Genomic DNA, 16,431 nt, shown 5'->3' with positions numbered 1-16,431 from the left:
GTGCGTATTTAAACTATACCATTTTTTTCTTTTATATGAAAACAGATGCACTAATTTTATTGATTTGGTTTTAGATTTGTTGATTTATTTATTTATTTTAAACTTAAAATTGAACACCACATTTTGTAGTGACTCCTACACATGGTGACTCAGTGCTGACAGGGTGTATCCAGGGTTTGCCCGCATTTCCAGCAGCAGTAATGATGAGGATGCCATGCTTGTCCGTCCTTCGCCGTGAGAAAAGACTGGCTGAAAATCAGCTGGAGAAACGGAACAGGAGGGGGGATGAGAATGATGTGAGAGAGGACACAAAAAATAAAAACAAAAATATTATTCTGATAAAACAAATTATATCTGTGGTGTTGCATAGAGTTGGTAGACTCATTTCCATTTTTATGCAGTCATTTATTCTCATCTGGGTTTAAAACTTTTAGTTCATTATTAAATCCACATAAGAATAAGCTATGTATATACGAAAATACTTTAAAGCTTTGTATTATTATCTACTATAACCTATAACAGGGCCTTTTATTGTTATTTACCATTTAAATAATTTGTAATAAATGTAATAAAAAAGGAGCTAAAACATATTTTTATTATTAACAAAACAGAAGAACTGTATACAGGCTGTCTGAAAAAAGATGCATTTTGAAACTATGACATCACCCATTGTTTTTAAAGTCTAGGCTTCTGTTGTGACTGTTGACATCTAACCTTTTTGAAACGGATGACATGACTGAAACCCCCCCCAAAAGATGCTGCAGACTCATGCATTAGCATCTAGCAGGTCACAAGGGAGGCTGGCACTCAAGCCTGTCTTACTTTATTCTCCTTATCATCACCATTTTAAACAAATGGCCCGGCATACTTTACTAAATTAATATCATGCACGTTTTATGATAGTTTAAAGTAGCACTTCAGTCCATCAGGAAAGTGTTTGCAGTGGTTGTGGATGGATGACACTGCCACATAGAGCTGTCTTTTCATACTCAAATGCAAAGGCATAATAAAAGATGGACTTGCGAAAAAGCCAAGAGCTTGCATTCTGTGTAATGGCCACCAGGGGGTGTTTGTAAAAAGACTTCTCGTACGATAGAAACCTGTGAGGAAAACAGCCTTTGTCCTGACCTCTGTGAAAGTCCTTCTAATGTGCTAGTGGGCTCAGTAACTCACTTTAGGTCATACTGAATAAAAAAAATAAAGTCATTTTGTAAATTTGGTTCATTCTCAGAGTCAGAAAGAGGGATTATAAAGTGCATGCTCAAGCAAAAATCAAAGTTAAAGAGGTTTAAATGTGACAGCAGTTAGTATTTTATGGTAGTTCCTCTCACATGAACACCTTATTTACAGTGTGTGATAAACTAAATTATTGCTATGTGATGACTTAACAGTAGTATATGGTATTGTTTTGTTTCAGATTTTCTGATTTCATGAAGTTCAGACTGCAAACAGATCACCAACACTTACTGATCAGCAATAACTACAGGGAGTGAAGCCTCACCTCGTCGCAGCCCGAGCACCGTGGCCACTGTGTCTGACAATAGTGTCGTCCGCAGAACAGCTTCTGATTGGACCAGAAGTAGACCAGGTCAGCCAACATCTGGCCGCACTCTGAACATACAAAGCACTTGGGATGCCACAGGGCAGCGTGGTAACCTGCACGCTCTGCATATACTGCAGGACTGTCCTTGGTAACTTCACCTTGGCAGCCGGTGCAATGCTAGAGGACAGAAAACTGTGTGAGAGGTCAAGTACGAAATTAGTGAAACAAATGTAGAGTCTCCTGATCCACAAGAACTTTGGTTTAAATCAAAACAGAAAATTCCCTCCACAGGGAATCTAGAAGGATTTCTGGATCCCGATCAGTTTAAAAGATGACATAAATCTCCACCTCACTAATCAACCAATCACATGACTTCCCCAGGTAGAACAGGTAAATATACATCTGATCTCAGTTCTTTGAGCACACATGGTAGATGCAACTTTGGCACGATTTTGCCGTTGCAACACGTGAAAGTAAAAAACAAGCATGCTGTTCTGTTCTCACTGAAATTTGATAGAAAAATAGAAATATTTTCAGTAGAAACACAGAAACAGGTTTTAATTAGAACTAGAGATGGCACGATACCACTTTTTTATGTCCGATACCGATATCATAAATTTGGATATCTGCCGATACCGATATGAATCCGATATAGTGTTTTTTAATCAACAAAACTGTTTTTTAAATATCTTGCTGCATTTTGTATAAGTTCATACTCAAGTTTAAAACAACAACTACACTAAAGCTATTCTGTTATACCTGTATGCAAAAGAGAATATTTCATAGTTCAGCAATACTGATCAATCTAATAAACTTAAACCTACACCATCCTCCCTATTCTGGTATTTTAAAGAGTACTTAGCATAAATATTAAGCAACCTAACTAATAGGGTTCCAACTCCCAGCAACAACAAAAATAAATAAATAAAAAATAGGGAACCACCCCTCACGCGCCACCTCATGATGCTTAATCGACGTAATCAACCTTAATTTGATGCAGTGTGAAAAAAAATGCACAGAAATCAATTATTTTTCAAGAAATATTAAATAGATTCAACAGCTTTCTTCAACAAAATTGCAGACTGCACAGATGGTACCTTCCCAAAGGAAAAAGTACTATAGCTTACTAGGGTATATTAGACTTAATAGTTACTATATACAGTAATTGACTTCTATTCATTTTACATCAAATTAAAACTTTGGGTGTCAGATAATTATTTATTAAAAGCTAGACATTTTAAATGAGAATAAGAAAGAAAAGTATGTCTTTGTGCCCCCTTTTCCCTGTTAATGCCCTATTGGCCCCCCTGGCTAAACTTTGCTAGATCCGCCCCTGCACAGTTACCAGCGTCAGCTACATAGAAAAAGATCCTCGAGTAGAAAGTAATATTAAATACATTCTAACAACAGCTGATCAAGCTTAAATGTGCTGCTGTTGTTCAGCTGCTGGTTTCCTCTTTCTGGTGCAAAGTGGGCCAAAAGCAAACAAGAGACACGGACTCGCGACAGAAAAGCCGATCAGCTGATCATTGATCAGTTTCATGATTGAAGTAGCAGCAAGAAGAGGCAGTCGCTCCATATATCGCTTGTTAAGCTTAACGCAGGAATGCTTTACAAACATTCAGAGATGGACTTACACACTTGCTTTACTTCTCTCGGGGATAACTTTGTCGGAGATGAAATGCCGGGTAGCTAGCGAAGCTCCACATGCTATCCAGGCCATAGCCGCTCTATCACGTGATGCATACTGCTCCGACGTGCTAACGTTCTGAGGTGAGTTACGGCGTGTTGCAAGTTTTCTGAGGTGCTTTCGTGATATTTAATGGATCGGATTACATTACATTTTTTATTTTTCTCCGATATCCGATCCAGTAATTTAGGTCAGTATCGGACCGATACCGATACGTAATATCGGATCGGTCCATCTCTAATTAGAACCAGTATTGCAAACAAGACTACAAATCTTTCTTTAGTGAAATAAAGGGAGCAATAGTCGACCAAAGAGTCCCAAAAATAGGCATAACTGGGCAGCGTTGGCAACATTAAGTGTTTCAAGTCAAACTAAAACCACATTTAGTCATCCAATTTTGCAGTTTTTTTGTTGTTACAAGAAAGAAGAGCTGGCTGGAGGAACACGGTGAAGTTAGTGTTTGATTGAAAGGGGGCGTGATGCCCCTGTGCTGTTGTTACACCACACTGAAACAAAGCAAACAAACTTGCCCTACATGTCATGAGCAGACAGCATGTTAGCGGTACTGATCGTGAAATAAGACCTGAGAAGTTGGATAAGGAGACTTCAGCAGGCTGTTGTGCAGAGTCTGTCTGTGAGCTCAGTAACACTTTCTGCTCTTACTGTTGTTGTGACTGTATTTGATTGGTTTGATGTGAATTCGATTTCCTATGTACAATTAAAAGGTTGTATCATGAAACAAAAAACCCTAATCATTAATCGAAGCTTTCTCTCTTTTCCTTCGTATTGACAGATCTGCAGCTGGTAACAGCTGGTGATTAAAGCATCCAGGGTCATACACCCACTTACATATTCAGTCTTGTTGTTGTATTCTGTCCCATTTGTGGGGGAGGCGACACTGCTGTTAGATGAACCGTGATCCTGATGCTGAGGAGCATCCTTCTTATTGCTGCTGCTGTGTTCCTTCACCTCCTTTGCTGTCCTCTGAATGGCTGCTTCCCTCAAAGCTTCACCCTCACCGGGTAAGGCCACCTCTCCTACTCCCAGCACTTCCTGTTTGTACTGCTTCACAAACAGCAGCATGGAGGAAATCTGCAGGAAGAATGACTCCATCATGAAAGTGATTAGCCAACTTAATCTTTTGATTATAGGTGGAATGATTACATACTGCTCAGGTTATTGATAATCATGTGTGTTGAACTAGTCACGGCAGAGTAATTTACCTCCTCCTCACTGGCCAGGCTCTGACACTTCATGGGGTCCTGATTGTAGGCGGGGAGCTGGATGAGGAGCTGCCTGCGTCGCTCCAGCGCTCCAACAGTCCCTGAGACTGGCCTCTGACTCTCTGGGAGGAGCTCCATGTACTGCATGGCCTTCAACAGATGATGCAGTTTTCACAAATTCAATCTCTCGATCTTTTCCCACTGCTGAAACCTGAGCTTATCTAACACATTTTAAGCCGTCATCGGACTCTCCCGATGTCGTCACTGACACATCTGTGGGTTGTCAGATTACTTCACCAGAGTGAAGCAGTGACTAAAAGTGTGGTAGTGGGTTGGAAAACGCAAACAAACAAAAAGTGAGGGATGAACCAAACGAGATGTTCAAGGTTTTTAGAGGCACATCTGGAAAACAGTCCCCCAGTTGGATTTGGATCTGCCTCTACAAGTTCAACCGCAGTAACGTCTGTCATCTTCATAATTATAGGCTGGGAAGCCTGAAACATACTTGAGTCAGGTTTTAATGGGACAGTTCATATTCTTCATACAGGAAGAGCAGCACCAACTGAGGTAAATCTGAACTAAAGTGTCCTGAGTGAATAAATAAAGGAAGAAGTTTGAGTTGTTAACTTGATGATGAAAATAAAATGTAATTTCATGCATGAATTTTTCTTGAGTTTTCAGGGTCCTGGATTGGTGACCCAGTGTTTGTGTTTTTAATTTAAGTTTTACTCTTTGAATTATGGTTTTCTGTCGTATTATATCCATTGTTCCTGGTTTCTAGGGTTCTGTTCTGTTTCTGCACCTTGCCTCGTGTTTCCATGTCTCAGTATCTAGTCTGCATCACCATGAATGTCTTGTGCTTCCTGTTTTATTGTGATAATCCCGTTCAGTGTGTTGAGTGGCATGGATGGCTCAGTAGGTAAAGTGGTTGCCCCATGATTAGAAAGTCGGGGACTCAAATCCACTGAACGGCTACCCTGAAGTACCCCTGAACAAGGTACCGTCCCTACACACTGCTCCCTAGGCGCTCGTGTCTGCCCACTGGGTGAATGGGGCAGCCCATAGGAGTAATTAGTCCCTATGGGGACATACACATTATTATTATTATTATTATGAGTTTTGCTTCTCTGTGTCCTGTTATGTCAGATTTGTCCCAGCTGTGTTCCCGATCCTCTCATTGTCCTACTTGTGTATTTAAGCTCTGCGTCTTCCTTGTTCTTTGCTGGTTCATCTGTACGTCTTCCCGTTCTTCATCCCCTACATTTCATCTGTGGTGTTTCCATGTCTCCGTTTCCTCATTCCCAGTTTCAGGTTTGTTCATATTACTACTACAGCTGTTTGATGGGGTATTTCTTTGGCTATTTGCATTGTCCATTTATTCCAGAGCTGTGCTTGAACAGGTAGCTGGAAGCAATAGCTGTATGCAACAGCTGAGCTAAATAATATCGCTAAAATGGAGCTCTTTACCGTGTTTGTGGTTTTGGTCCTGTTAGGTTATTTTAATGTATCTATCTGAAAAATATCCTGTGGTATCCAAAATCCATCCACTATTTTTAAATGAAAGAATGAAAGAAAAAGAGAATCAGCAGCAGTCTCCTGCACTCCACAGTGAATCCTACCAGTTTCTGGTTGAGGCCGGCAGGAGCCCAGTCATATGTGGTGGTGTTGAAGGTCGGGTCTTTGCGTGACACCACCGGATTGGTGACAATCATTCGGTTTCTCTTGTACATGCGAAGGCCACCACCTCCTTTAATCTTCGCTGTCAAATGGGAGCAGGGCGAGTCTGCGAGCAGGCGTCCTATTCGCTGGTCGTCTTCAAGGTCATTTCCAGGAGCGTGGTCGACCGTGCTGCAGCCACACACTGTGCAGGCTTTTCTGGATAGAAGAAACACCAAAAAGGATAAGCGACGATTTAAATCCGTTCTTGTCATTTTACGTTTTTGTTTTGTTTTTTGGCCAAATATTACTCTCTTTGGCTTGCTCAAATAAAAGCCGTTTGAATGCAAGACAAGAACATTTAACTTGTGTTTTTCCAGCTTGCCTGGTTATTTCTTCCATGTAGTCTGAAAACTTGGGAGTCTGGGCATGTGGTTTGACAGCCTACACCCATCTGGTGTTCAGTCACAAACATATTTAATATTTTTCTTCAAAAGGAATGAATGTGTAAGTAGTGAGGGAGCAGTGGTGAGACCACTAAAATTTTACATTTCCTGTACAGGAAAAAAAATGAATTAAAAAAGGGGGGAACTGTACCTCCAAGTATGTGGCTGAAAACCAGAGCAGCTCTCCTTACATATGAGACAGATTGCTGCACGTCCTCCTCCTCCTGCACCTCCTGCAGTCTGCTTTATAGACATCTAAAGAGAGCACAACACATCACAACAGATAAAGGGCTGCACAATTAAGGCTGCACTTCTAGTCAAAGCATAGCATTACGATCTCGTGAGGTATATCTGTAATTTAAATATACTCATCATGGACATGGATGTCATGGTAATTATGCACATTTAATGATTTCTTTGAACTGTTCTTTCTCTAGGCTGGAATGACTGTACAGCACACACCTTTAATAACTTAAAAAGAAAACAAAAAAGAACTGAATGCACATGTTTGAAGTTAATTTAGATTTTTTTCTAATCTCAATTGAGTCAAAAGTATGTACATAGACTCAAATATCAAATATAACTATGGTTGACCACTTTACCTGGAATAACCGCATTCAGAGTTCATTTAAATATGTTGGTTTCTTGGCATGGACCTGGCTTTAAAAGCATAATCTACAAATTTTCAACAGGGTTAAGTTTTTGGGAAAATCATTAGGCAGAAGAGAACGGATGGATGGATTACTCAAACTATAAAAGGGTTTATGTTTTGAAGGGAGGAAGGTTCAGGGCTGAAGCAATCAGCTTCATGGGCTCATCCGGTTAGAATAAGAAAAGCAGCCATCTAATGCAGAATTATTTTCAGGGTACTCCTTTTATTCTCAAATAAATAAGGCAAAAAAGGAAGGAAACAAAGACACACATGGACTGCCAATGCTGAAAGAAAACAGAGATTCAAGTTACTCATTACCTTAACATTACATAAAATAAAAACCCAAACAGAACCTCACCTCAGCTGCCGCCCCGTGTGGAAGTGAGGAAAGAGTGAGCCAAAAGTGAATGCAGTCCTTATGTACTGTGTGACATATAATGTGTGACAGGTGAGTGCAATCAAGGACAAGCACCACACCCAATCAAAGGTGAGAGAACTAAACAAGGTGCATCTGGTGAAGTGAGTGGGTGTGCTGGGATGTGCTAAAAGGTGGGTCTCTACAACAGTTTACAAATTAAATGGAAGGATGGATGAACGAGTTTTCTCCCACTAAAGTCTAACGGACACTAAATGACATCGAGGGGAACTATTTTTCAACCACGACTAGAAGTCAATAAAAATCTTCCAGCTGGTGCTGAACAAATTTTGGTTATTAGTCACTTTTAATAGTTTACTTGTCTGAATAACAGTAGGTCCTTGTTTTTTCTTTAATATGTAACACTCACTTTAAACAGATATGCTCATCTATGTACTATAGGGAGTGCAGAATTATTAGGCAAGTTGTATTTTTGAGGAATAAATTTATTATTGAACAACAACCATGTTCTCAATGAACCCAAAAAACTCATTAATATCAAAGCTGAATGTTTTTGGAAGTAGTTTTTAGTTTGTTTTTAGTTTTAGCTATTTTAGGGGGATATCTGTGTGTGCAGGTGACTATTACTGTGCATAATTATTAGGCAACTTAACAAAAAACAAATATATACCCATTTCAATTATTTATTTTTACCAGTGAAACCAATATAACATCTCCACATTCACAAATATACATTTCTGACATTCAAAAACAAAACAAAAACAAATCAGCGACCAATATAGCCACCTTTCTTTGCAAGGACACTCAAAAGCCTGCCATCCATGGATTCTGTCAGTGTTTTGATCTGTTCACCATCAACATGATGGAGCATTGTCCTGCATGAAAATCATGTTTTTCTTGAAGGATGCAGACTTCTTCCTGTACCACTGCTTGAAGAAGGTGTCTTCCAGAAACTGGCAGTAGGACTGGGAGTTGAGCTTGACTCCATCCTCAACCCGAAAAGGCCCCACAAGCTCATCTTTGATGATACCAGCCCAAACCAGTACTCCACCTCCACCTTGCTGGCGTCTGAGTCGGACTGGAGCTCTCTGCCCTTTACCAATCCAGCCACGGGCCCATCCATCTGGCCCATCAAGACTCACTCTCATTTCATCAGTCCATAAAACCTTAGAAAAACCAGTCTTGAGATATTTCTTGGCCCAGTCTTGACGTTTCAGCTTGTGTGTCTTGTTCAGTGGTGGTCGTCTTTCAGCCTTTCTTACCTTGGCCATGTCTCTGAGTATTGCACACCTTGTGCTTTTGGGCACTCCAGTGATGTTGCAGCTCTGAAATATGGCCAAACTGGTGGCAAGTGGCATCTTGGCAGCTGCACGCTTGACTTTTCTCAGTTCATGGGCAGTTATTTTGCGCCTTGGTTTTTCCACACGCTTCTTGCGACCCTGTTGACTATTTTGAATGAACCGCTTGATTGTTCGATGATCACGCTTCAGAAGCTTTGCAATTTTGAGACTGCTGCATCCCTCTGCAAGATATCTCACTATTTTTGACTTTTCTGAGCCTGTCAAGTCCTTCTTTTGACCCATTTTGCCAAAGGAAAGGAAGTTGCCTAATAATTATGCACACCTGATATAGGGTGTTGATGTCATTAGACCACACCCCTTCACATTACAGAGATGTACATCACCTAATATGCTTAATTGGTAGTAGGCTTTCGAGCCTATACAGCTTGGAGTAAGACAACATGCATGAAGAGGATGATGTGGACAAAATACTCATTTGCCTAATAATTCTGCACTCCCTGTATGTTTGGAAATTAGCCTCGCTTTATACACATTAAGACTTTTTAAGACTTCTACAGCTGCCATCACTATACAAATAAGCTGCACAAATGAATGTAAACCATTGGAAAGCATTGGTATTGTGCCATTGTGTGTTATTCGCCCTGAGTATAACTGGCTTGAAACACAGATAGCTCAACCAGCTCTGCAGGTAGTCAGTTTTCCAAATACACATATTTTAATTTGCTGATGGCATTTTTTTTCAATTGTAAGTACATGTCTCATGTGATTCTTCATTTTCTTCTTTACTCTTTTTTTTACAATAATGTAAGTGAATGCCTGATTGACAAAATAATCATAACTAGGTTTTTCTGTAATGTTTAGCCCACTTCCTCTGCTAATGAGGACTGTTAGATGTGGAAAGTATGTGAGTCCTGACTGAAGAAAGAAATGCAAACAAAAAGTCCAAGTCATTAGAGACTCGTGTCACGCAGAGAAGACAGACGAGATACGGGGAATTAGACAACATTTCCAGACAGTTTGACTGTGGTGATGATGAGTACGATGATGGTGTGTGAGGAAGCACTGGGCGAGACAGAAGACGTGTTTTGTTTTTTTCCCCAAACATTTCTCAGTGGGTGTGGGAGGAAGAAAAGGGAGTGAACACCACACACACACACACACACACACACACACACACACACACACACACACACACACACACACACACACACACACACAGGATGGATGATCTCATCGTACCACCCAGTGACTTCATCGTCACTGTCCTGACAAACACAGCAGATTCCCCCCTTTGCTGCTCTTTATCCTGTTTACTCTGTTAGCATTGCGTACATTAGTTACAATGAAAACACATTTTTTTGGACTTGTTAAGGTTACTTGATTAGTTTTCTGGAGAAATTTAAAAGAGAACAAAGTTTGTGCGTCTATCATGACTTAAAACAACCACCTGTTATAGTGTGAGTAAACAAGAGGCAACTCACTAACTCGGTTCTCACGAGAATACAGAGAAACGGAGCTGAAGTGTTTCTGGATTCGCAGCTGGGAGGGTGCGGGAATTTGGGGCAAGTTTAGGTGGAGAACTGGCAAATTTAGCCCACTTTGACCAACCTTAGACTATGCGTGGTGACCTTCAGCTGTCCAGGATACAGTTACAGCACCGGGGCTTTGCCTAATGCAAGTATTTTATTCTGGCTTGCCAGAGTATTAAAAGAGCAAACTGTTTTGGCTTTCTGGCTTGTTAGGCATTTAGTTGTTATAGCAAACAGCTAGCTTTTATGTCACTACTGACAGCTAAACAAAGAGCAACATGTGAGTGATGGCAGACTGTTTCTAAAGGCTTTGGCAGGAAATCTGAAGACTGTGCTGCTGAAACAACCTGCTGCTATTTGTCTGGACTGTCCACCTATCCATCTGTCAGCAGGCATTAGCTCTCCCATCCCTCCTAAAAGGCATTCGCTCACGTAACATTGCTGAATACATGCAGAGACACACACATTCGAACAAGATATAGACATACAAACTAAAACCTCTGCTCCATTCAAGTTTTCCAGCCTTTTCTTTTAACCTTGCAGCAAGGTCATTTCTCTGTTTTTACTCCCATCCACACAGCTTAAGTGAGGATACAGGCGTCTTCCAACCAACAAAAAAAAAATGCTAAGAAGGAATTTGCCAAACAAAATGAAATTGGGTTAAAAAGTGAAAGATGATGACATTAAAAAGAAAAGAGGTTTCTTTGGGTTTAAATGTAGAAGGACACTTATCGTCTTTAAAAACCTTTGAACATCCATGAATCTCTGAAGCTCTGAGTTTTGGCATTAAAACGTTCATCTAACTCTAGGAAAGAAGGCAAACATGTTAGTAATAACAGGGTTCCTTTTCAGGCAGAGTGATGAATCTGATGCCACCAGCGAGGTGTAAAGACAGAGACGGAGAGTGTGTTTAAGTGTGTTTGACTGTGAAGCGACTGGTGATTGGTGCGTGTTGAAAAGGTCACAGCTGAAATAGAAACAGCTGAAGAAGAAAAAGACTTCATTAAATCCCCTTGGAGTACACTGACTGGCTCACTGTGTTTATTGTTGAGTAATGAGTGAACATCAGTCACCAGGAGGTCAGAGTGAAGCACCTCACTGAGGTTTGAGGTTTGAGTCGAACGCAGCTTTAATAAAGGGAAATTTCACCAAAGAAGGCAGTGTGATTTCTGTCTTCCTGTAGAAAGCCAGTTTGTCAGATGTTTGTTTGAAGAATTTTTACTAATGAGTCATAGTCAGAGCAGACGTTACTCAAAAGCTCCTTCAAAAAGAAAATAAACAAGCAGATCATGCAGTATTTTTCTTTTTGAATGGAGGTTTTTCTGTACTTCCAGAAATGCCTTTTTATGACTATTAACTTATTTTTAAGATATTTTCTCCACGTGCTTTGGAACAATTGACCGTATATGATCGGATTTGGGGAGTTTCCTTGCCATAGATGCAAAATGTTAATTTGATCATCTCCGAGCCACCTTTTGCCCTCAGATTGCACCTGGATCTTTGGAAAACTTTAGTCTTTGGGATGTTTTTAGTTTTGTTAGTCTTTAAGAAGCAGCTAGACAAGCAAAAGCCCACAAACTGGGAACAGCTTGGAGCACCAGTAAGACAGGAATGGGTGGCCATCAATCAGAATTTAAAAATACAGACTCTTTGCATACATTTGTCTTGTGGAATGCTTATGATTTTTTTCACTACATCATAGAAACATGTAAAAAATATGATGTAAATAAAAACTGAAGTGTATGAAACACAAGAAGTCACACACTTTACATTCGAAGCATGTTTCTCGTCTCACTTCTGTTTGTCCTTCTGTGCAGAATATGATGAGTGATGTGTGAACTGTGCACAGGATTCAACACTGTTTTATCACAGTGACTGAAGCTTCTCAGCACATCCACTGAGAGTAGTTTCTATGAATATACCTGCTCGTGAGTAGTAGAAAGCTTTCTTCTTTTCATTATCTATTGTTACTTTTCAGCTTTTATTTGCTGTTTTGTTAGGTCTTGGAGAACCATATTCAATTTCAAGAATGTTAACTGCACTTAGAGAACATGTCTGGCATTAGGACTTGAAGGCTAATGTCTCACGTTTCATGTAAAAACACCAAGAAACTCGATAATAATACAAAACCGAAGATCATCATAAAAACAACACCAAGTGAGATCCAGTATCACGGGAACTAAGATTCACACTATACTTGAAATAATAAAAGAATCAAAACAGGAAATCTCAAACTCAACTGGTCAAATCATCAAAAACTTCAATAGAACAGCAGCGAAGAGATAAACGAAAATAAACATAATAAACAAAAATCCAAAAGCTGCAGGGAACAAAATCAGGCGCCACGACACACTTCAACAATCTCATGTGCCTTAGAACAAGACAGACCAACAAATCTATCTCAACACAACACACAACACATACAAGCACAGTCTTTATCGGCAAAACAAACAGTACAGTAATTAGAATAAGTTTATTTTTTAACAAACCTCACTCTGCTGCAGGGCAAAGGGATCAAAGTGCAAATTTGAATCTAATAATAAAAGTCCTGATCCATTATAGAGTTAACACAGACCCAGACAATTTCTAACATTCACAATTATTACAGCTGATGACAGGAGGAAGCTGTAGCAACCAGACAAAACTGTTTTGTTTGAGCTACCATGAACCCTTAAATTACCGGCTTATTGAACATGTTATGAATTGTCTTCATTTACTTATATGCATATAAGCATGCATATATGCAGCATACTAACCTTTGTCTCCAGTTAGGTTGGACACCAGTCATACTGACTACATATTTTGGCAGCTTTATTCTTACCTCTGTTCATGACAACAAAAAATACTGAACAGTGTTATAAGCTGAGGAGAAAGCTTCCTTTTTCTGAGGAAAACGTGTGGCCGTTCTATATTTAGGAGTCAGATAAGGCGGGTATGTTGTAGGTGGGTACACTTGGCTGAGCTTCACGAGTAATGTCAAACACGTTGGCTATGTGAAGTGGAAACTACAGGAAATGCTGTGAGATAAGAGGCTGGAGGTCACAGAGGGGCAGCATCTTGACTTTGAATCAGAGCTTTGGCACATGGCATCCTCTGCATTTCCTGCTGCTCTCCATTTAAGACAAAATTGGACAAAAATGCCACGAGTGAGCTGCTGTTTCCAGCTGTGTCACAGTCTCCGGTTACTATTTAAGAGTAAACAGTGGCCTGAAGGAGGAAAAGGCTGGATAGGATAGTGGAGACCACAGGGAACTTTTATTTTTACCTGTAGTATACATATTTAAATCGGTTGCTGTTGGTGACTGTGTTTTGGGGATTTGTATTATTTAGTTTATAGTTTTGCAACATTTCCTGCTTTCAGTCATGAGATTGTGGATTCATCATTTTTATTTTTAAACTTTTACTGCAACAAAAGTGATCATTTTATGGCAACCTTTCTTTTTCTTTGTAACCTCAATATTCATAATATGAAGCTTTTTTGGGGGGGGAGTTAACAACATGTAACAAAAGAATAACGAGAGGGGTGCATGTATGGGGGCACACTGCAGGTTATTTCAATGCTGGTGATGGCGGTTTTTCCAGCTCGGGGGTATAAAGACAGGGCTCACGCCACAAACAGGTGACGCTGATCTGTCAGGTTATCATCCTCGGACTGATGTGACCTCTGGACAAACAGCCAGAGGCCGAATTACAGGAGGGATCTGTGGGAAACAAAGTGCCGCCAGCACAGACCCAGCAGGCAGATCAGGACCTCATGGTCATGGATTACCTTCGCTGACTGAAATAGAAACCTCCAGCTGTTAGACTCAGACTGCAGAGAGATGTGTCCAAACTGACTTTAGCCTACAGCACTTATAAACATGACCAGAACTGATCACAGTGACTAAAGCTTGCAGAAAGCTCGACTCAAGCTGGACTTCTGTTTTTATTTGTTTGGAGGTTCTTCCTCATTGGGTCAGATCAGGACATCGGATGTAATAATGTAATCTGAAATCAGAAATCAAATTGCTGTAAAGTGTGTTAAGTGTGTGTAAGCTCAAAGTGTGTACGTGGCCCATTATTCATTTAAAGTTAGAGGGTGCCATCACTGAGTTCAGCATTACAAAACTGAGTGCAGTGTGGTTGTGTTAGATTCACTAATGCTGCTTTCCAGCTTACTATGATCACAATTACTATTATTACTATGATTACTATTATTAAAATGTTTTCAGCTTCTACAAGAGTCACTTTGCATGACACAGAGCTCAGAATAATCCTTATTTATATCACACTATCTTATTCTCTCTTATTCATTACCTGTCCATCTCCTTTTAAACCATCAAACTCATTTCTCTGTTTTTCTGCATGATAAAGAAACACTGCTGTATTAAATGAAAGAAATCTGCCAGAATTTAATTGCAGTAAATTGTAAGAAATAAATGTGTAAAATTACAGAGAAAGCTCTGGTAGCTCAGACTGTCCTGTAATTATAAGAAACGTCTTAAAAATCAATTGCTTAATTACTCTTGGTGTAGTATGAATGGCAGAGGAGGAGGTTTTTATCAGCAGGAAAAGCTGTAAAACGTATGAAAATACAGTTAAAAGACTAAGTCTATGTCCTCTGTTATATTTTCCAAAGATGTGCTGAATTGGAATGTTTCCTGACTGGATTTTGGCCCCTGGGCCTCATGTTTGACATCCCTATTTTAAAGCAACTTTCTTCTGATTGGTTGCTCCTCAGGTATACCTGAGATGACCATATTAAGGACACCTGTCTTTATCTGATGTCATACAGATCCAAGTCTAGAATGAAACAGTCTGAAGTCTCGGCTTTTGCTCACAGGAATTACTCACACGCACACTGACCTCATTATGTGAAACTTTGTGTTTAATGTGAGCATACACCACTGCAACTGCATATAATCACAGGAAAGAAAGAAAAGCAGGATAGGTTACCTTTAAATGAACATCATACAACTCAGATGACACTTGATTTTCTGTATAGCTAAATAAAATAAAACCTCTCTCAGACAAAAATTCGTGATCTTGAACACTGATGAATGAATGTTGAAGAAATGTGAGCTTCTTCTGAGGCTTGAATGTAAAACATCCACACTCATAGCTGACAGAGATTTCAAACCTCTAAATGTCAGGAAAGCTCACTTAGGCACATCACAGAGTTCCTTCTGACCTTACACTGATGTGATGTGCCACACCAGCAAGTGACCCTCTGACCCACTGACCTCCACATCTGGAAATATCTGTGAGCAACAATCTGTACTGATGCAGATGTTTTTACCTTCTCCATGGCTGAGTTCACGTCCATGTAGTCCAACGTCCGTCGGCGAGCTGTCTCCTTGGCTCCTCGACTCCGTCTGCCGCCGCTCTTCCAGAACAATGAGACTTTAAATTCCTCTCCCGTTGACCGCACTTCCTCACTCTCCGCCCACAGTCGGTTCTGCTGCCACTCTGCTCCGCCGGCCCTCCACAGCTCACAGCAATTTAACCGTCCACACCTTCATCAGCCCTCCTTTCTTTGTCCTCTGCTTTTACATTTCTCTCTTCTCTACACTCAGCAAGATTAAAACTGACCTTTCTCCTCTTCAGCTGTAAACTCCTGCTTTTACTTTTCCATTCAGCGTATTCCCCCCACTCTTCCCTCCTGATCTGTGTGGTTGCCAGCTCTGCTTCTCCACCCTCTGCAACATAAACTGAGCAGGTTTCTTCACCTCTTGATTTTGTTACAACACGCAAGGGGGGAAACTGGGTTGTTTTTTGTTTGTTTTTTCCTGCAAAATTTCTAATCTTCCAGTTTTACAGTCTGCTAAGTGGGGAATTCACACTGCTGTGCTAAATTTTACAGGCACTTGCAGTGTTGACTGTTCCAACCACAGCTGCATTGTCCCTAATCACAGCTGCTCTCTGCTGCAGAACAGCACACTGTTGGGACTAACTGGATCAGTGAGGCCTGACTGAACTGTTTGTGTTTTTAATCTCAGACAAAGACTGAGAGGGAGTCCCTGCTCACACTCCTCC

The 16,431-nt window shown here is 40.3% G+C and overlaps 1 protein-coding gene across 1 annotated transcript; it reads right to left on the bottom strand.

The window, feature by feature from the left end:
• On the bottom strand, positions 1 to 15,761 carry lmcd1 (LIM and cysteine-rich domains 1). Its single transcript, XM_085354492.1, has 7 exons — positions 15,695 to 15,761; positions 6,710 to 6,813; positions 6,076 to 6,331; positions 4,457 to 4,606; positions 4,083 to 4,325; positions 1,502 to 1,720; positions 1 to 260 (listed from the first exon to the last, which is right to left on the bottom strand). Exons 1-7 carry the CDS (start codon positions 15,719 to 15,721, stop codon positions 150 to 152), a joined length of 1,110 nt encoding a protein of 369 aa, XP_085210618.1. The 5' UTR covers positions 15,722 to 15,761; the 3' UTR covers positions 1 to 149.
• Between the last annotated feature and the right edge of the window lie 670 nt (positions 15,762 to 16,431).

This window comes from Diplotaxodon limnothrissa, linkage group LG5, assembly GCF_057381915.1.
Source record: "Diplotaxodon limnothrissa isolate DT_005_m linkage group LG5, D_limnothrissa_male_GT1.1, whole genome shotgun sequence".
NCBI classification, from domain to species: domain Eukaryota; kingdom Metazoa; phylum Chordata; class Actinopteri; order Cichliformes; family Cichlidae; genus Diplotaxodon; species Diplotaxodon limnothrissa.
The sequence above is the reverse complement of the archived record's forward strand: the minus strand, read 5'-3'. Positions and strand labels throughout refer to the sequence as shown.

Bases quoted from the DNA above. Each gene is read 5' to 3' on its own strand.
- lmcd1 (XM_085354492.1), bottom strand. From the start codon at position 15,721: ATGGACGTGAACTCAGCCATGGAGAAG. The intron at 4,607-6,075 runs GTAGGATTCACT...CATCTGTTGAAG, and splicing joins CCGGCCTCAACCAGAAACTG to GCCATGCAGTACATGGAGCT. The intron at 1,721-4,082 runs GTAAGTGGGTGT...TCTGTCCTCTAG, and splicing joins ACAACAACAAGACTGAATAT to CATTGCACCGGCTGCCAAGG.